A 21,598-nucleotide genomic window follows, 5' to 3' on the forward strand; every position below is an offset into this window, starting at 1 on the left:
CATCCACTGTTTAGATCTTGGTGCTTTTTAACTTTAGATTTGAACCGGATGAAGGGTTTTAGTCATCGGACGTCTGGATCTTGAATTATCAGAGAAACAAGCTGAGCTAACGTTAGCATTAGCTCGGCTCGCAGCCCCTCGCAGTTTGTTTTGGAGAGGAGGAGACCTCAGTGGATAACTGGGCTCCCGGTAGAAACCTCCTGAACCATGAACACTGAAGGAATCCTAACCGGGAGAAGCTGACTGCAATGACAGCAATGGTGGTAAAGACAACAACTCATGATCCCACACTGCTTCACATTGTCATCAAACATAGCCTTTTGTTATTATTTTGAGAGACCCCCTTTTGGCAGAAATAACACATTGTACATTTAAAAGGAGAGTGCCTTCTTATATACTTAAAGAGACAAAATGTGAAAAATGTTCAGTGATTAACTAAAGGTTTCTGCTGAAAAAGAGCAGCTCTGCAGCACTGTGCTGGCTGTGGTGGCTGCAGCTCCTGCAATGATGATTTCTGATAAGTAGCATTGGGTAGCTTCCAGTTGACGTTCAGTCATCCACTCCCCATCCTCAGTTCCTTAACCAGTGTTTTAATTGTTCCTCAAATGAAGGGTATGGCTCACCTCCACCCCAGCACTGGGAGAGATCAGTGATCCCACTCAACTCTAATTGTTTTCCATCAGTGCCAGATGAGGTGGGAGGGAGCTGGAGGATTCACTGCTGCTTTTAATTATTAATCTGGCAGGTCATGGCCCCTAGGTTTAACTATCATGACCTGTAATAATTCAGCAGCCATTTCCCCTCTATGTAATTAAGCAGATAAATAATTCTTGTTTTGATGCATTACATGTGTAAAGGGATGGGTTACTTATATGAAATTTCACAGCACAATTATCTCGGCCAAAATAATTGCGATAAACGATATTATCACGATAATCATGAATATATACTTCATACTTTTAAAATGGCTCTAAAACATACAGCAAAGACTTTACATTTTGTGCAAAAAACACACATTTGTTTCCTCACAGATAGGCACATAATTTCCCTGTTTTTCCCCTATTTTCACACATCCAGAAAAAGCCCACTGTAAATTATTCTCCTTGTATTACATGAAAGAACGGGCTGTGAAGTGTGTAGAAGAAACTATGGTAGCCACAAAAAACAGAACAGTACAGCCAGTATTTGGTTTGTCCCTTCTGGGCTACTGTAGAAACATGGTGGTTTAATACGGTGGCAACCTGTGGCGCTCGTGATAAAAACGACTCTTCCAACATACATACCTATGAATAATATATTTTATTTCTGACAATAGATCTTCCTAAATGTTACACACCTTTAAGAGAACTGGACATTGAGAATTTCAAACCAAAAAGACGAAATGTACCCAAATTACAATGGTTATTAGTTATTCATGTGCGGGCCAAATGTCTCATAGTGAACCTTAACTTCCACATCCTTGTGGAGCTTACATTCTGTAAAGATGCTTGCATTCACCATTTCCTCTTCCATGTCCATCATACCCAATCAAGAATCAAAAAAGCCTAGCTCTATATGTGATGTTACATCTACAAATGATTCTTGAGTGTGTGCATGAGTTGTGTACACAGACCTGGTGCTGATGCTCCAGCCTCTGTGTCTCCAGATCCTGAGTCAGTCTGGTGACCCGGCTAAGGGCTTCCTGCAGAGCTTGACTGGGTGAGGAGCTCTGCATCAGGATCTGACTCTGTCTCTTCAGCTGCTTTTGTTCAACCACCATCTGAAGAAAGGATCAAAAGGAAAATGGATATTCCCCCGTATGAAAGAGAGTGAGGATACATTGTTGCAAGGGACAAAACAGCAGGATGAAAATCATCAAACATTGTAAAAAACACACCGCTCTGGCAAAGTTCTCTGCCTCTGTCCTCAAGTCCCTCTCCAGGTTCAAGGTGTCCTGTAAGGCCTCAAATTCCTCCACAGCGAACTGAGACACTGGACAAGGATTTTAACATTGGGTCATTTATGCTTTTTACCAGTAAAGTGCAGCATGCAATTTACACTATATCAACAATCGATTACTTGTGATACCGTGGTGTAATTACTGTAATCAAATGCTCTTGATTAGTGCCCATTTTACCATTTTTCATGTTAGATTAATAGTGACAATGTTTTAAAAAATGTAGTCCACATTATGAACCCCTCATACCTCTGTTATATTTCCCTAGGAGCTTCTTTTGCTGCACTGTCTCAGCAATTAAGACAGTGTTATCATGTTTCTCTTTCAGCAGCTGCGAATATAAGAAGGGACAGAGTAGAGAATAGATACAGAGATAGAAATACAGTTTGTTTTATGTTTCACTGTTACTGTCAAAATGGACATGACATTGAGGGTGATTATTTACAGTCACTATTTTCACTGTAACAGTGATTTTCTTTCAAACCTTCCAGACCGCAACAGGTTTTTAATTTATTCATCTGTTAATCTACATGAACTGAAACACCAAGCTGTGAGCCATCAGTGAACCGCTGGCGACCAGCAAGTAACCTTGTAGCTTGAATAAGTTGACACTGCAGCTGAGGAGTGAAGCCTGAGTGAGCTAATGATTTAGCCACTGGATGCAACAGCTATGTATGCTAATGTTTTGAGGCTTCCAGTGTCAAGGGGCCGAGACTTCCTCTGCAGTCCAATTAGCAACTTCATACACAAAAATGACGAGAACACATTTTGGTTAAGCTCTATAAACAGATGCCTGCATATAAATGTAGATAAATCATTTAAAAAAGCTAATAAAAAGCTAAACTGTCAGACAATAACCAATATTTTGAAATATTGCTTTTCGGCCAATGCGTTCCGCCTGTTTTGCTCTCGACATGAGTCCACTCAAACATACTTTACAGAGATTACCTTTGCTGTGACAAATCTAACATACAAAGAGCCAAGTCACGCTACCTAAAGTGAGAAAACAGCACAAAAATGTGTTCTCACTGTTGACGCAAAAAAAAACTCACTGCACCTCAGAAAAACATCACCTTGCTAGTAAAAAGATATTGTGGTGCCCTTACTGTCATCAATGCTAATTTATCTCATTCATTTAAATTTGGCTGCTGACTGGGGTTAAAAGCCCACCTTCTCTTAGTAAAAAAGGTGGATAATGTGCACATCCGACCCCAGTTGGGCACAGATGCAGGACTAAAACAGCTACAAAGGAAGAGAAGAGGCTATCTGCCAGTTGCAACTTGTAAGTTCACTTGCCGAATACCTTGCAGGTTGAAACTCTTAGTATCACTTAGCTTTCAACAATTTGATAGCCTTGCCCCTGACATAGAACAAAAACATATTGTGAATGGAAAAAAAACAAAACAAAAAAGTAAACTTACTTTTTCTCTGGTTTCTCTCAGTTGTTCTCTTACTGCCTCAAGATCAGTGACTGCTTGACTTTTCTCCTTTAGTGTCACCTCTAACTTATTTTGTAGCTCTGAAACATAGAAAATCAAAGCAGTGTTCAACAGTGTTCCTTATTACATATTAGATTGGATTACATTTTTATTTTGAGTATGTAAAGACTCAAAGACTAAATATTATGCATCATATTCATCGGCTGTAATAATATAACCTGTGGTACAACCAAGGTTAGTGTGATTGGCCTAGATACAATGTTCAGGAAATACCAGTTATATCCATTGACAGTATATAATTAGTGGACAGAGCTGTCTGTGAAGTAAAGCCAATTTCTAATGGCCGGCATGGTGCAGCTCCATGGGCTGCAAAGAAGAAGTCTAATAGTATTGAGTCTTCTGGAGAAATTACCCTTCTTCTCACTTGATTTATGAGAAAAAGTTTCCTAATGAGTTTATGGTCTCAATCTCTAGTTTCAGTCTTCATCCATACAACATGATGTTAATTTGGTAAATTATGGTTCCATTTAGAGTAAAACAGACAGCAGGGTATGGGTTAAGGTGCAGCCACCTTGCTCAGTGAGTCCGTCCAGCTCAACGCACCAAACTCAGATCAAACTGTCAAACTAGGCAGTGCTGATCAAATATGAAGCAAGATTCTATTACTGCGCTGTAATAGTTTCAAAAACATATTTTAGTGTAGTGTTCAGCTGTAATACAAGAACATATGTGACTAGGTGAGCCGCCATTGTTTCCTGCTATGGACAGACAATGAGTGCTGCTGAACTTGCAGTATGTCACCACTGCTGGCTCCGAAAAACCGCAATGACAACGGCCAAAAGGCCAAACTTGAGGCTTCAGAACGGTATTCCACAAAACAATGAGTGATGTCACACTATGTTCACACTTGGTTATACCACAGTAACTGAATATGAGAGGCCAGCATGTGATGAAGTACAAGATTTGAGTTGCCTTTACATTGTGAATATTTCATATATGTGTTTACAGCAGAACAGCAGTAAAAATCTTAGAACAACAGTAGAATATACTGCATTAGCCATGCATGTTTTTCTTTGTGATATGTGTTTGCAAAACAAAATTTAATGGGTATGAATAAAAAAAGCAATAGCAGCATCAACAGACTGTACTGAACTAAAGTCACTCATCTGCCTCACACTAAAATGTAGGAATTTCTGTGTCCAGGAAATCTGAGAAACACTTTTGTTCTTAAATCGTTGAAATTACACACAGATTAAATCTTCTAACACAAAGCAGCTCACAGCAGGACCCAGCTGAGACATTTAGAGGGGTACTTAAGCAAAAAAAGGTTGCTGACACCTGAAATTGTTTTTGGGGAGAGATGGAATGCCCTTTGTTAAGTAGGACAAGTATTCTAATGGACAAAACTGTGATTGGGCTCAGCTCAGAATTTAAACAGATGTCGTTTGATCATATCCAGTCTAAACCTTATATGGTAAAAGTGAAAACATGTAGAATGCAAGTATCCCATGTGTTCCCTGACAGGACGTGCTTTGACTAGCTGTCCATTAACATGCAATTATGAATTTTCAACATAAAAAGCCCACAATCTTTGAGCAAGTCAACTTATTTCTGTATTCAATCATCTTCTACATCCGAGTATATCATTTGCAAATGACATGATTATCTCTCGCTTTTAATGCCAGCAGCCTCGAACATCATGATGAGAAAAGCATTATGGAGTATGAATCCATTATCACCCGGGGTATAATTACTGGTTGACTAAAGGAACTGACCGTGACATTTCCCAGGGACAGCTGGATGAAACTGGAAGTAGTTCGCTAGTATTGTACTTAACATAGTTTAAGACTCACAGAATATACTGGATGTAGTTACTAGTTAACAGTGTTGGGTAGTAACTGATTACATGTAATCAGGATTAAGCTCCAGTGTGTAACATTTAGGAGGATCTATTGTCAGAAATGGAATATAATATTTATAGGTGTGTTTTTTTCTGTATAATCACCTGAAAATAAGAATGATTATGTTTTCATTACCTTAGAATGAGACGTTTCTATCTACAGATGCTACAGGTCGCCTTCCAAGGAGGCCACCATGTTGAACTGCTATTTTGCTAAAAATACACAGAACACACAAACCAAACACTGGCTCTTGATAGGGCCTGTTGTGTTTTTGTGAGTTTCGCAGCCACTGTAGGACACTGGTCCTTTAAGTAATCAGATTACAAAAAATAAGTAACTATATTCAGCCCAGATGACATTTTAAAAAAAAAGTGTAATTACTTTATAGTTACATTGTCAAGGATGAAACTTTTTTCATGATAATTCTCTATGAACCCTCTGGGCTCTACAGATCACGATATGGGGAACGGGGGCAATCTCATGTTACTCCATTGTCCAATGAGCTCCAACACACACCATGGGATTGCCATGATTTTCAACACGGAAAAATTCATCAATTATCACAGAGGACAGTTGGTGTTATTTGATTTGATCAACTGAAAATGCTGAATTAGCTAAATTAATTTTATTTGACATGAAAATATTTGAATTTTTGTGGCTGTGTCCAAATTGCAAATGTTGTTAAAACATGTTTTATCAACTCAGGAGCATCTTGAAGATCAGGTCCTTTCTCTCTCTGCCTAATCTTGAAAAATTCATCCCTGCCAGACAATTGCAATTCTTTGTATTCAGGGTTAAGCCAAAAAGCCATCTCGCTTCTCCAGCTGGTACAGAGCACAGCTGCTTTCTTTTAACTAACACAAGAAGACAAGATCATATCAGCTCTGTTTTAGCCTCTTTTCACTTCACCTCCAGTCAGTTTTAGAACTGATTTAAAGATTTTAATGATCACCTATAAAGCACTTCACCGTTTAGCTCCCAGATACACTGCTGTATTGCTGCACCCCATGAGAATTTTTTCTTGTAATCCAACCGATTATGTTACTAATAACAAAAATAATTAGTAAGTAATTTGAATTCAGTAACTGACTACATTTCAAAGTGACACTGCTAGTCACTTACTAGTTTATCAGATTACAGGTGAGTAATTTTTTGGCTCACTATATTTTAGATTTTCTTTATATATATATTTAGCAAATACAGCATATACTTTGAAAAAAATGTCAACTGAGGCTACTGTAATACAGATGACTGCACTTTTTAAAAATTTGCACAGCAAAATTATCAAATGATTAAAAAACAAAGAATCTGGAACACTGATGGTCACTGATGGACAGGGTTCAACATATTCAATTTAAGACTTTTGAGACCTTTTTAAGAACATTATGAATGCAACTTAATGCCTATTTTGCATCCATACGGGCAACAAAAATGCAAAGGATATAAAGGGAAAACTATCTATTCCATGTTTGTTGTATTTTGTAAGAAGACCTGTCAAAATCAGATTTAAGATGTATATATATATATATATATATATATATATATATATATATATAATAAATAATTTTTGAAAAAAAAAATATATATATATATATATATTTTTTTTTTCAATAGATTTTATTGATTTTTATCAAAATAGAACATAACCAACATACAAGTGCTTTCTGTATTCACAAAAATATCAAAAAAGGAAGGAAAATAAACCACCATCCAAACCAAAATGACTTCAGGTAGCTCACAACTGTCCTTACCGCAAAACGTTAAAAGATAAATCAATAAGTAAATAAAGAAAAGGTAGCAGAAAAGAAGAAAACAAAAGAGAAAAAAAAATTAAAAATAAATAAATAAAACAAAATAAAAAAATATTTATATATATATGTACATACATGCATACATACACACACACATAAACACATATAAACATACATACACATACACACATACATAAATAAAAAAAATAAATAAATAAAAAGTCCCACCGCCACCACCAACTGTCGCATCAGTCACCCTATACACATACTGGGCCTTCTCTCACCCATGTATAGTGGAAGTAAAAATATAAATTATACAAGTACAATAACAATAACAGGGTGGATGACATTAATAAAAATAAATAAGTAAATGAAATAAAAACAGATAAACAATAAAATTAAATTTAAAATACCTAAATAAATCAAATAAAACCATCAGTACAACAAAACTATATATACAAGTAGATAGACAAATAGGATCAAAGCAAAAGCAGAGAAGGGGAGATCTAGAGACTGGCAATAACAGATATAATAACATAAATCTTCCAGTGGAAGTATTCCAGTCTAAAGCATATCTCCCCTTATTTACAGTGTCCCGGAGGGGCGGGCGCAAGTACCTCAGAAAGGCCGACCATGTTCCCTGAAATAAATTATCATCCCCTTTCACACACAGTAAGTCTTTCTAAGGGTAAAACTTCATACGTTTCTTGGTACCATTGTGTGACAGTTGGAGGTTTGTCACTTATCCACTGCTGTATAATACATCTCCTAGCCAGAAACAAAAGTTTGTCACAGAGTTTAAAATCTGTTCTGCTCAGAGATAATGGTTTTGAAGGCAAACGTAATATGAATAGGCCAGAATCCTTTGTAACTTTAAGTGAGAAAATTTTACTCAATTCCTAGTCTACATTGCTCCAAAACCTTACAATCAAACGACACTCCCAGAAGCAGTGAATGTATGTCCCAACAGACAATTTACATTTGATGCAAAGGGGAGAGGTCCGGTTATCCATCTTGTTAAGAATGAATGGTGTTATGTGGGATCTATGGAGTATCTTATATTGGGTTTCTCTCATTCGGTTGCAAATAAATGTGGTTTTGGTAGAGACTATTGCTTCATGCCAGTCATCTTCGATAAATTGCCCACCAAGATCGCATTCCCACTTCTGTATCACCTTCCTTATATCCGATGGATCTAAGGAGTAGAGCAGCAAATAGGAATGAGAGAGAAAATGTCTTGTGTCTTTTCAATTCAGTATAAATAAATCTATATCACTGAGAGAGGGAGTGCCTGTGTGGAGATTTTTCACCTTTGACAGAATAAAACTACGGAGTTGAAGATACCCATAAAAGTGTTCAGATGCAATGTTGTATTTTCGTTGAAGCTGTTGAAAGGACATCAGTGTATTACCCTGGTATACATCCCAAATAAGCCTGATGCCTTTCTTATGCCAACTATCAAACACACTATTATTAATTCCTGGGGCGAACTCATCATTCCTTGTCACAGGCGTTAATGCAAAAGATGAAGCGTTTGCCCAAAAATGCTTTGTAATGTCTTGCCAGACTCTGATAGTGTTGTAAATAATAGGGTTACGCTTAATGTCTGGCGACCTCTTTTTTCCATAATTTGTGAGTTTGCTCAGTAGGGAGTGGGGAGAGGAGAACCATTCATCAATACCCGCTTCAGATTTTAAATGAGACTGGAGCCAGTCCCAGACTATTTGGGTGTGGCAGGCCCAGTTATAATATCTCAGATTGGGTAGGGCTACGCCCCCTCGTTCCACTGGCAGTTGTAAAGTCTTAATTCTGATTCTGGGTCTTTTATTGTGCCAAATAAATCGCGAAAAGGCCCTTCCTAGATCTAAGATAACCGTCTTTGGTAACCATAATGGTAACATCTGCATAGGGTAAAGCAACCTGGGGATTATGTTCATCTTTAAAGGACTGATTCCCATCCAGGAGATGGGAAGGTCATGCCATCTCTCAAGGTCATTCTTGACTGTTCTGATTGTAGGCACAAAATTAAGTCTCCTCAGGTCCTCAACATTAGGTGACACTTTAATACCAAGATAAACAAAGCCTGAAGTAGCCCACCTGAACGGGAAATTCGTATCTGAGCTTGTGCTACCGTAATTCCCCAGGGGCATGGCCTCAGATTGGAACCAAATTAGTTGATTATTGACATAGTAGCAGGAACTGATACCTCAGGATGGAAAGAAAAAGTAAAATATCATCAGCATATAATGCTATCTTGTGAGTGGTCTTGCCTAAAGTAACGCTGTGTATTTCCTTACTATTCCTAATGTGTTCCGCCAGTATATTTAAGATATTTTAAGGCCTAAAATTCGAATTATTGGATTTTTTTTTTTTACATTATGTTAAATGTATTCAGACTTCATTTATAAAGGAATTTTATCTGATGAAGACCTAAGGCCCTAAATCTGGATTAATAATTGAGAGCAAGTATATTGCCATTGCCAATACTGTTGTTGCTGTGCACCTGTCTGTCTGTCTGTCTGTCTGTCTGTCTCTCTCTCTCTCACCCCAACTGGTCGAGACAGACGACCACCCACCTAGAGCCGAAGGATCTGTCCTAGGTTTCTGCCTTTTAACAGGCAGTTTTTCCTTGCCCTTGTCGCCAAGTGCTTGCTCATGGTGGTACTGTTGGGTCTCTGTAAATAATGTTATAAAGAGTTCGGTCTAGACCTGCTCTATTTGAAAAGTGTCCTGAGATAACTTCTGTTATGAATTGGCACTATACAAATAAAATTTAATATAGTGTAGGTGTTGGACAGGCTTTAACCATGTGTTTTATTTGCTTTTTCACTTTATTTGCCATAACCAAGATTTGCCATGTGCAGATATTATAGAAAGAAATTATTTTAAAAATGCAGTCGATGAACATATTCCGCAGTTTTCAGAATTCCTAATATGGTTCAACACAGGGTTTCTGTTATAAATGTGCAGTTTTCATAATAAGTTCAATTCAATGTAGAAAACTGAAAAATATACATAGCAGCAGACATCAGGGCGGCTGCGGCTGCGGGTCGTTCACTAATTGGAATGTTGGCGGTTCGATCCCTGGCTCCTTTCACTGCATGTCCTTGAGCAAGACACTGAACTCCTTGCTGTGCATCAGTGTGTGACTGTGTGTTAATGCATAGTTACCGTTCTGGTGAGAAGTTGGCATTTTGCATGGCAGCCAACTGCCATCAGTGTATGAATGTGTGCAAATCGGACATGTAGTATACAGCACATTGAGTGATCGAAAAAACTAGAAAGGCACTATCTAAGTACAGTCCATTTACATCATGCAACTGTTTTCATACTTTGAGTAGCACTCCACTGACATGTAAAGGAGATACTATTCCCTCTACCATTATCAATGGCTGATAACAGGTAGGCATTGTGCTGTCAAACTCAATGTTCAAAATAGTTTGGCTGTTCCTACAAGGCTAGAGCTACAATAACTTACTGGTAAATATGTGACATACATCACAACTGAAACAGTGGAGTTAGAGACATTCGTACCTGAGATGATGGTCTGGCACTGGGAGGAGAGGCAGACATTGCTGGCTACCTGTAGCTCCTCACTCTCCTCCTCGTCTTCTTCATCCTCAAGGTTGATCTCTGTGATGGTCTCTGGGCTGATGTGGGACAGCAGCATCATGCTCTTCCTCTTCAGAGAGCGGTTCTGACGGTTTAACTACAGAGATGACGCACAGAGAGAAACAAACACGAATATCAGTGTCACTCTATTGCAAATTATTTCAGGGTACTACGTGTTTTATATTTTAAAAAATCAAGTCCTTTATAAGTGCTGTTATTCACTGTTTACATTACCTACAAAAACGTAGCAACATTTTACAATTAAAGTATAACTACACACTCTGCTGGCTCTCTCCCTCTCAGCAAATTTTTTAAATGTATCAGAGACCTGGAAAGATCACTGACTTTAGGGGCGTGGCCCCAACAGTGGCCGCAGTGATTGACAGACTGACCACAGCAATGTAGCAGAAAGAGCAAGGTGGTATTCAGAACTAACCAGCCATGGGTAGCTGCTGTCCAACTCTCCGGATCCGTGGTGGAAACACAGAGAGTCCCCTTCTGTGTGCTACCTGTGTGAGCTAACGGCTGTTTTGTGGCTGAGCTAGCGGTTGTGTTGTAGCTCAGAGAGGCTAACTCTTCGGTATGTGTTTGTGTCTGTTGGGGGACTCTTAGTGTGGAATTAAGGGAAAGGTTGCAGTCTTCTACAGCATCTAAAGTATAAGTCCTTCAGTAGAGGGTTAGCAAAAATTAGCATAAACTCCAGTAAATGATGCGTCCTGATAAGTATACATTTGTTTCACAGTCTCCCACTCAAAGCGGATGCTGGTGAGGTGGGCTACCCTCTTCTGATTAGAGGGTAGCCCACCTCACCAGTTTTTTTTATATAAATGTCATGACGTTAACCAAACGGTTGACTCTATGTCAGCATTGGACAAAGTTTAGAGTGATTTAAAACAGTAGAGGGCTTGTTGAGCTATTTTTAACTCCAGCTGCTTAAAAAAAACGCGTTTTAGGGTGAAGTACCTCTTTAATTATAGGGTTTTATGAAAATATTGAAAAATATCACATTTTGTTTTGTGATATTGTGATATATCAATTCTTAAAAATACTGTATTAATTTTTGTGTTTAAACCCCAACTGCTAGATAACTGAGGCCTACGAAGTTGGATGTTACAGGGACTGTAATAAATACAAATGTAGACGTAGCACCTTGTTTATCTTGTTTTTTATCTTGATTTTATTGATGCTGCTAGTCACTGAGAGTTACCAAACAAAATGTCACTGTATACCTACAGTGACAAATAAGGAGTCATATTGCATTAACTTGCTTTTTTTGGGGGGGGGGGCTTTTATTGTCTTTATTACAGTGACAACTGAAGACAGATAGGAAAGGGGGGCAGAGAGAGGGAATGACACGCAGCAAAGGGCCGCAGGTTGGATTTGAGCCCTGGGCCGCTGCAGCAAGGACTCAGCTTCGGTACATGGGTCGCCAGCTCTACCCACTGAGCTATCCAGGTGCACATTAACTTGCATTTTAACTCAGATATTATGCATAAGGTAGTGTGTTCGTTATACTATTACAGTTTTCCTAAAATTATATTTTTCAATTAAAGCTGCAAGCAGCGTTGGGCGGGACCTCGCACTCCACGTAACTCGGGGCATGCTGCGGCCGCATCACGTGCCATCGTAACACGTGCGGACCACAACATGAACATTTCACGTAAATCAGATCAAAATTGCCACACAGCGCTTACTTCCTCTTGGCAGTAGGTGGCGCTCTCACTATATCTGAATATTGTCATTTAGACGTGTTCAGGGCGGGACTCTTGTCAAATGTGAAGTTTTGTTGAGATTGGACCATGTACACTGAAGTTATGATAACTTCCTGTTGCCACTAGGTGGCGCTACCACTATTACCGGATATGATCACATAGATGTGACTCTTATCATAAATAAATATATCAACCATATGTTTTGCATTTTCTGACCACATTTGAGCTGGATCTGATCAAATGATAGGAGTAGAACTTAAAATTATAAAACTTGATATCGCCAATAAAAAAGTCCTAAAAAAACAGCTTGCCCTAAATCATCGAAGGTATGGGAATACTTCAAATTTAGTCCCAAACGTGAAGGTGTTGTTATTTGCGCTCTTTGCTGTTGTGCTGGTGTGGTATGCCAACTCCATTTGGCAATGTGGGAGCATCTGGGGCGGAGGCGCCCCGTTGTCGCTCATGGAGGAGACAGTGGCAGGTGGGTGCTGGTGTTGGCTAGGTTGGTTTCATGTTTGTGTGGTGTGTTGTGTGGCTTGGGCTCTGCGCACTTCGGTGGTGCTGACTGGCTGTCTTGGCTCTCCGTGCGGTTTGTTCGTGCTGGGTTGGTGGCTAACGTTAACGTTGGCTAGCTACTGGCGCGTAGACAGCTGCTGTTTTTTAACTGTACTGACCAATTTTGATGTTGGTCCAATAAATTGCCTGGGAGGAGTTTGTTCAAATACAGGGCAAAAAATGGCTGCAAAATTCAAAATGGCCAACTTTGACGGCACGCCACGGACACGCCCTTCGGTTTGACGGAATGTCGTAAATAGCACAACCTTTAATCAGCAACATTTTTTGACTGTACTGACAAATTTTGAAGCAGATCCGATAAATTCGAATTACTTTTTTAGCCAGGGCGGTCCCCAGGTGCTAAGTGTAAAATTTTGTGCGAATCGGACAAAGCGTGTAGGAACACAAAAAAGTAGTTTAAGGACTTTTCGCGCTCTAACGAAAAAAAATTCACTGAACGCGTTGATACAAGGTTTTTGAATGTGCAACAAACTATGCAGAAGTTATTAGCCTAAACGCACTTTTTATGATAATAGCGCCACCTAGTGGCCGACCTGAAAGTGACGCATAGAATATAACAATTTTTACCAGGCCTGACCACTTTGCCAAATAAAATTTAGTTTTCGTATATGTTCAGGGGGGCAAAAACGCAGTCGAAGTGGCCTAAAAATAATAATAATAGGTAAGAAATCGAGCAAAAACAATAGGGACCTCCAGCGGTCGCTGGCTCGGTCCCTAAAAATTGCAATATATCACTTTGCTTACAGTATTGTAATATATGGAAATATACTGAATCGTAACCCCTGTATGTGATATGTATCGTATCTGCAGATTCTTGCCAATACACAGCCCTAACTAATTATACAAAAACAATCAAATAAAAGAGTATATGTTGCTGCATGAAGAACTTTAGAAAGCATTAACTCTATCTATTGTTATAAATCTAATCTCCAAACATCCTAAACTAACTTTTTATCCTAAGAGCAGCAGCTTCAAGTGTGTATGTGCACAATAGACTTCTGTTTAACCGTAACTTATTAATTATACTGCCACTTTCTAATATATGCAGGTACACAGGGTGGTGTTGGTTCACTAACTCATTCACTGTCCAAACAAGCAATGAGGGGAGGCAATAATGTGCTGCTACACACAATCTTAGATTTCTGCTTCTGCCTCCAAAATCCTCTGTCCTCCTGACCCCACGGTCTGGCACCTGGCATATTTTTTTCTAATTCAAACACTGACCCAAAGCCCATATCCATCTTTGACAACATTATAAGCGAAAAAGCATTGTAGCCTCTGATCTATGTTCCTGTGTTAAGAATATGTCCTGCTGAAAGGTACATAGAAGTCACAGTATTTCAATGTATGCAAATTTACACGGAATGTACTGTTTTTTAAGAAACAGGGAATAGTAGTGATTGAACAAATAGCAATATATAATATTTACTGTATATATTTAGTATATAGGGCTGCAACTATGATTATTTTCATGATTGAACAATCTGTCGATCATTTCCAGATCAATGATCCATAAAATGTCAGAAAATGGTTAAAAATGTTTATCAATATTTCCTAAAGCCCAAGGTGACGTCCTCAAATGTCTTGCTTTGTCCACAACCCAAAGTTTGATTCTTGACTACCAGAAACCAGAAAATATTTGAGAAGCTGAAATCAGAGAATTTGGACATTTTTCTTCGAAAATGACTCAAAATAATAGATTAAAATAATTGTATTTTATTTGTAATTTTTGAATCTTTAAATGACATGGAGGCTATGTGAAAAAAGAAAACGTACTAATTTACCTTACTTATTACTCACTTAAAAACTGCAGCAAAGGTTATACAAACTAACAGTAACACTAAACTTTTCAAAAACCCCTTTAAAAGGGAAAATCATTTGGCAGATAATTTGCTCAACAACGGCTACAATCGTTCAACAGCACAGCCATGACAATGAGTGTAAATAGAGGACGAATACACTCACCATATCTCAAAATGAGATTACATGGTTCAGTCACAGAAACACCCTCTGAATGCACAACTTATGGCATATTCAGCACCTATTCCCTAAAAGATGACATGAATCCAACAAAAAACTGACATCTTACGGCACCTTCATTTTTCAAAATCTGCATAGAGTGTCAAGCATGCTTTGTATTAAGCTAGCGAAAAAACAGGCAGAGAAATAAGGTAGCAGAGCGGCAGACAGGGCAGATGAGATGTTGTTGATTTCCTCTTTTCTTTGGCCCTGCAATCAGCCATAATGGCAGGACGCATGCAAAAGCAATGATAAGGTGTGAAAAAACAGACATCATTAGAGGAACGCAAGCAGATGAAGGAAACGTCAGGAATATCTCTCCTTTTATATGTAATGACAGGTTTTTGATGTGACATGTATTTGCATCTTGCATTTCTGTGCATCAAGGTCTGTGTGATTATCACTTCTAACACGTATTCTTATGTGGCGTTTTTCTTTGAAATTCTTTGCAAATTCCACATGAAGCATACATACTAAACTGGCGCAATGGCCAATCCATTTCTGAAAGTTCAATCATCAGAAACAGCCATATGCATCAATTAAGTAGACCATTACTAAGTAAACCATGAATGAAGCCTATAGGAAGGAGATGGATCCCAATTATGCATGTTTTTGATGTCATCTGAAGGAAGAAAAGTGCCTGGAGAGGAGAAAAAAGAAGAGAAACAGAAAAGGCGCGCCACAAAAGAAACATTTATTAATGGCATCCTGGTGGGAGCAGATTGCAGCAATTCCATCTTTTGATGATGCCCTTCAGACTGCATCTTATTTTTCTGAAAATGCAATCAACAATACATAGCATGGATCACATTCTTTTGATAATAATCTACAATTCGAGAGAGATGTACGTATAAAATTACATACTGAGATAAATCAAGGCTGACATAGCACCGGGCTATAGCACTCTCCAGAGGTCACCATTACAGAGTCACGGCCGCTTCATCTTACCTTTGATCACAAATCAACACAACAACATTAAGCATCAAAAACACAGTCTGATTTGAATGGTGGTAAATTGCTAACACCCTCCGGTCCCTTATCATTCAAAATGTTGAGGAGTTAAGGAATTGCTCCAACCGTTAACTTCTTTAAGAGCAGCCTTGGAAATATTTGGTATGCAAAATTACTACCACTGGGTAAAAATAAATGAATATAGAGTTCAATTTGTCTGTCGTCCTCTGGGAACACCTCTTCATGTATTTTGGGTTTGATTTAAATGTAAATGAGTAATAAACTGGTGTTAACACCCTCAGAGTGTAGGAATAGTGACTTTACAATATTGCTGGAATGCTATTGAAAGGTCACTGTTCATAAAGGCAATGCCACTTATTCCAACATCATTCTATTTAAAATACTTTGGATTAATGGTGAATAAATGTGTTGCTTTTAACTGAAGTAAGTGAATAGTTGATGTATGGATACAGTATATTCTTGGAAATGGCTAATAAAGGATTGCCAGTCTGTCAGCCCCCCGCAGTGAGTGCTTATACACCCTGTGATATTAGCCAGCCAGGCACAGGGAGTGTTTAGTTATGGACACTGTTTTATGTCAAGGAAGAAGAGGAGAAAGAAGCAGAAGGGGCCAAAAAACATAAAATAAAGCTTGAAAGAGAGTATTCACTTAGACTGCCATGAAGCAAGCTTTTAGCCAGTGTATTCTTAAGAACAAATAGATTAATTCCTGCTGTCAGACCAGGAGTGGGCTAGTTTATTGCTGCCTCTTAGCGGCCCCGTTCAGTGGACATAGCCTGATACATTATCTTTTCTGAAGCCAATTCTGGCACTGAGTCAGTAGGAAAAGAAATGTGACACAAAATAATCTCTCTCCCATATTTCAAGGCAATGACAATTCATCACATTTGATTCTGTGTCATCAGTTGTTAAATATTCACTTTGCAAACCCTGAAATGTCCAAACCTGCACATTTGCATCCATAGAGTACGATGACAAAAGAAGTACTACAACAAAAAATTGCTGCATATTTGGTGGGCTCTGTATGTCTGCTGTTTTATTTTATTATTTAAAAGGAAGGTCTCTGTTTATGTTCATTCTTAAACTATTTAGTTTGGAACAATGGCTACAAAAGCCCATTTGGCCAAGAATGCAGCATACACAAGACTGGTCAGATAGATAGATCTGCTTCATGTCTGGACTTTTATCAAAAACCTTGTTGATGGAAAGAAACAATACAGGAAATCTCAGTTTTTCTGGTTATATTCATATCAAAAACCATGTTGATGAAAAGAAACAATTCAGGAAATCTCAGAGATGGAGAGAATAACTTACAGAGTTAGAAATAAAGGGACACAGCATAGGAGGACTAAAGAGGCTGATAACAAATAAATATAGACTTACTCATATACCTTACGCCTCCCCTTCTTTATCATTCTTTTTTTTTCTCATGGCGTATCCGTATGTTTTCATGAATGTGTGCATGTACATATAAATATTTGTGCCAATATATGTGCATATTTATGCATACATAAATGGATGAATTTGTATTTGCTTGGTTTTCTTTCTTTTATCACTTAGTGTAGAGAATATAAAAATAATAATTTTGTACATTTTGTGGATGTATTAAATCACTGATTTATTGCAATTAAAAAACAACAAAAAAAACCTGCAATGAATGCTATTGTACCAGACTGATCACATAGATGTGCGGACCATTCTACCAATTTGATTTCTGGTTTATTTATATTTAAAAAATGTTTTATGCAAATGTGTATGTGTAACACATGTAAACATAATTTTATGCATGGGTTGGTTGTGGAAACTAAATACTGTGGCAGAAACTTTATCCACATTTCTCGAATGGATATGTAAAAAGAATCTCCACTCTACCTTTGAGTCTTAAGTTATAGAGAGCTGCAGATATGATGTATTTTTATAGTCCAAACAGGAAGTTAACCTCCTGGTTTCTTCGACAAAAAGCCAATAGGATTACTCCATTGGATTTTGGATTGTTGCAGAAAATAAGCAGTTAACAAAGCTTTGTGACACTTACACATTTGTTCAGCATGATAATCTTCACTAATGAACACCACTTTCATGACTTCTGAAGAGTAAATGCGATCGCCAGAAGTAAAAAGCCAATCTTAGGCCTTGGTAAAAAGGTAAATGGACCTGTACTTGTATAGCGCCTTTTGAGTCTTCCGACCACTCAAAGTGCTTATACACTTCATGCCACATTCGCCCTTTCACACACACAGTCACTCAGTGATGGCGAAGAGAAACTAGCGCATTCATACACATTCATACACCAATGCACAGCATCGGGAGCTATTTGGGGTTCAGTATCTTGCTCAAGGATACCCCAACACGTGGGGGGGGAGGAGCCAGGGATCGAACCAACAACCTTCCGATTAGTGGACGACCCACTTGCCTCTGAGTCACAGCCACCCCGCACCATGGTCAAATGATTTCAACGTTACCACCACAAAAAAAATCTACAAGTTGTAAAGTTTGAGTTTGAATAGATGGCAAGAGCGGTAGTGAGCCTGTAAAGGCGGACTAATGAGTAGATCAGTCTCTGTGTTTTCATGTCACTGACAACCTCTCTAATCTCATTTAGACACTTGTTAACAACCAACATTTTTAAGAGAGATAAAAACATATTTCATGTTGTAGAACAAAGTTAGCGTTAACCAGAGACCTTATTTCAGGCATCTAAAACACATTGAATGAAGGATGGTATTGGAATTGGGGACAGAAGCCTCCCTCTCCATGAACTGACGGGACAGGGCATCGGGTTTGACATTGCAAGAAACGGGCCAGTAGGGGTGAGTGAGAGTGAGAGTGAGAGGTAGGAACAGGGACCAGCAACCTTGTCGGGAGTTCAACCTTTTTGCTGATTGGATGTACTCAAGGTTCTTGTGGTCTGTCTATACCAGGAACGGTTGGTTGGTACCCTCTATCCAGTGGCGCCATTCCTCCAGGGCCAGCTTGATGGCCAAGAGTTCTCGGTGCCAATGTCATAATTTCTCTTGGCCGGGGACACATGGCTCTTTGGGAGAGAACAGCTCCTACCCCTACATCGGAGGCGTCCACCTCCACCACAAATTTTCTCTCAGGGTCGGGCATTTGGAGTATGGGGGACGACGTAAACCGGGTCTTGAGGGACTGGAAGGCCACTTCTGCAACAGAGGACCAACAGAAGGGAACCTTGGAGGAGGTTAGAGCTCTGAGAGCTGCGGCAACAGTGCTGTAGCCCCGGATAAACCTCCAATAGAAGTTGGCAAACCCGAGAAATCGTTGGAGCTGTTTGCAGGAATCAGGAGCAGGCAAGGTGGTAACAGCGGATACTTTGGCAGGATCCATCTTGATGTTCCCCTTCCCTACGACGTACCCCAGGAAGGAGACAGACGGAGAGTGGAACTCACACTTCTCAGCTTTGACAAAAATGTAGTTCTCCAGGAGTCTCTGAAGAACCACCTGGATGTAGTGAACATGTTCCTTCTCTGTCCTGGAGAAGATCAGGATGTCATCAAGGTAGACAAAGACGTGCTTATTTAACATTTCCTTGAGCACGTCGTTGGCCAGAGCCTGGAAGAGTGCCGGGGCATTGGTGAGACAAAAGGGCATCACAAGGTATTTGTCATGCCCCAAGGGTGTTTTGAAGGCCGTCTTCCACTCATCACCCTCTCAGATGCAGACCAGGTGGTAAGAGTTGCGCAGGTCCAGCTTAGTGAAGACGGTGGCACCTTCCAGGAGCTCGAAGGCCGAGGAGATGAGAGGGAGAGGGTAACGGTTCTTGACAGAAATGTAAAGGCATGCAGGGTCGCAGGGAGTTTTCCTTCTTGGCAACGAAGAAGAATCCTGCACCAGCAGAAGAGGAGGAGGGACCGATGATACCTGCTGCCAGGGAGTCATTGATGGAAGTGTCCATGGCTTCGGGCCAGAAAGGGAGTACAGGGACGAGTCGAGCCGGGTTGCATGTCTATGGCGAAGTCGTAGGGGCGGTGCAGAGGTAGAGAGGTGGCCTTGGCCTTACAAGGCCTGGTTCGAAAGTCTATAACAAAGTCAGCGACACTCCGGTTCCCTCCGGCAGGGTCCGGACCCATCGAAACCCGAACACTTTGCAAAGCTCTGTGGCAAAGGCATGGAAGGAGGAGCAAGCTGCAGTTTGTCGCTCCCATTCAGCCGTTCCCCAAAGGCGAGCTCTGCCAGTCAGGTGGTTGATGGTGAAGGCTACCTTAGCTTCCTCATGGGCGAAGATGTAGGGCTGCAGGGCGAAGAGAATGGAACAACTTGTGAGAAAAGGATTGCAGCCCTCCGGGTCTTCAGCGTAGCGCTCCGGGGTTCCTACCCGAGGCTCGGTTGACGACATTGGCGGAACGGGAGCTAGGGCTGGAGGAGTCAGAGCCAGAACAAGAGGGGAAGCCAGGCGTGTAGCTTGGGCGAGGACCAGTGCAACCAAGGCCTGTTCCTGGTTGGAGATGGCCTGGTGAATCTCTGTATTAGAGGCGGAGAGCATTGCTTCGTTTTGCTGGAGAATGTACAGTCGATAATGACCTTTATTTTCAGCTTGTGGAACAAACAAAGCAAGCAAGCTGCAAACGATAATGTTAAATTCTGGCTTTAGGTTGTGAATCCTCAGAGACTTTTGCAGGAGTTGAAGAGCCGGCAGGTAAGTGTGCGCACACAATGGTATGTGTGGGAATACGATTAAAGTCTCTGAACCACGGAAACTCACAGGAGAGGAGATGGTCAAACTCACGCTGTGTAATCGTTGTGGGGAAAAACCAAACAGCCCAGGAGAGAGGCAGACAGAAACCAGGAACGGAGAAACCAAGCTTGTAGTCGGGAACAGAAGGCTGAGGTGATATCCGGGGAAGAGACGAGTCGGGATGGTCAGAAGCAGGCAGGGTCGAAACTGGGAGATCCGTCCGAACAATGCTGGAAGGTCTTGCATGAATACAATGAACAATCTGGCAATGAGTGACTGGTGAGGAGCAGTATATAAACTGGCTTAATTGGTGATCAGGAGCAGCTTGTGTGCGCAGGTGAGCAGAGTGGCTAATAAGGAGGCGTGGCTGACTGGCAGAGTTGAGCAGGGGCAGGTTAGTGGAAAAGTACTAAGATGGCTGAGTTGAACAGGTGAGGAGGAATGCAGACTGTGACACACTTTCTGCATTTAATCCACGGTATTATTGCTGTTTGGTTTGTCTTTGTCCACACAAGCACTACCATAAAACTAATATTAACATAGTGTTTTTGAGTTTTTAAAACTCACATACAGAAGATTAATCACAAATCAATACTGCAAAACACATTCAGACTGACATTATTATCATTGACTATAATATAGTCCAGGCATGTCCCCCAATCACGGCCCGCCGTAAAATTTCATACGGCCAGCTGTTGATATGAAACTACCATGGAGTAAAGTTTCTGGGATCATTACCCATGGTGCGCCTGCCTGACACTTGTCCGAAACAGAGCCCTGCACCGTGCATTTCCAGGCTTTGTAAGAGGTCATTGACAGTTTCCCACAGGACAACATCGGTGCGCAAATGAAGAGTTATGCAACAGCTATCGCATCTCTTTCTGTGGAATTTAACAAACGCTTTCGGGATTTTGCAGTTATTGAAAAGGACATGTTGCTTTTCTCTTCTTCCTTCTCCATGGACCCTGATGATGCTCCTGGACA

At 40.1% G+C, this 21,598-nt stretch overlaps 1 protein-coding gene across 3 annotated transcripts in view; it reads right to left on the reverse strand.

The window, feature by feature from the left end:
• shtn1 (shootin 1) overlaps nucleotides 1-21,598 on the reverse strand; it is a 67,571-nt gene that overhangs the window by 14,675 nt on the left and 31,298 nt on the right. For all 3 annotated transcript variants that reach the window (XM_051423955.1, XM_051423944.1, XM_051423965.1), the window contains exons 5-9: nucleotides 10,562-10,736; nucleotides 3,358-3,455; nucleotides 2,186-2,267; nucleotides 1,877-1,971; nucleotides 1,613-1,759 (exon numbers count right to left, since the gene is read on the reverse strand). In XM_051423955.1, the coding sequence (XP_051279915.1) occupies nucleotides 1,613-1,759; nucleotides 1,877-1,971; nucleotides 2,186-2,267; nucleotides 3,358-3,455; nucleotides 10,562-10,736 (597 nt within the window). The remainder of the gene's footprint in view (nucleotides 1-1,612; nucleotides 1,760-1,876; nucleotides 1,972-2,185; nucleotides 2,268-3,357; nucleotides 3,456-10,561; nucleotides 10,737-21,598) is intronic.

This window comes from Dicentrarchus labrax, unplaced genomic scaffold, assembly GCF_905237075.1.
Source record: "Dicentrarchus labrax unplaced genomic scaffold, dlabrax2021, whole genome shotgun sequence".
NCBI classification, from domain to species: Eukaryota; Metazoa; Chordata; class Actinopteri; family Moronidae; genus Dicentrarchus; species Dicentrarchus labrax.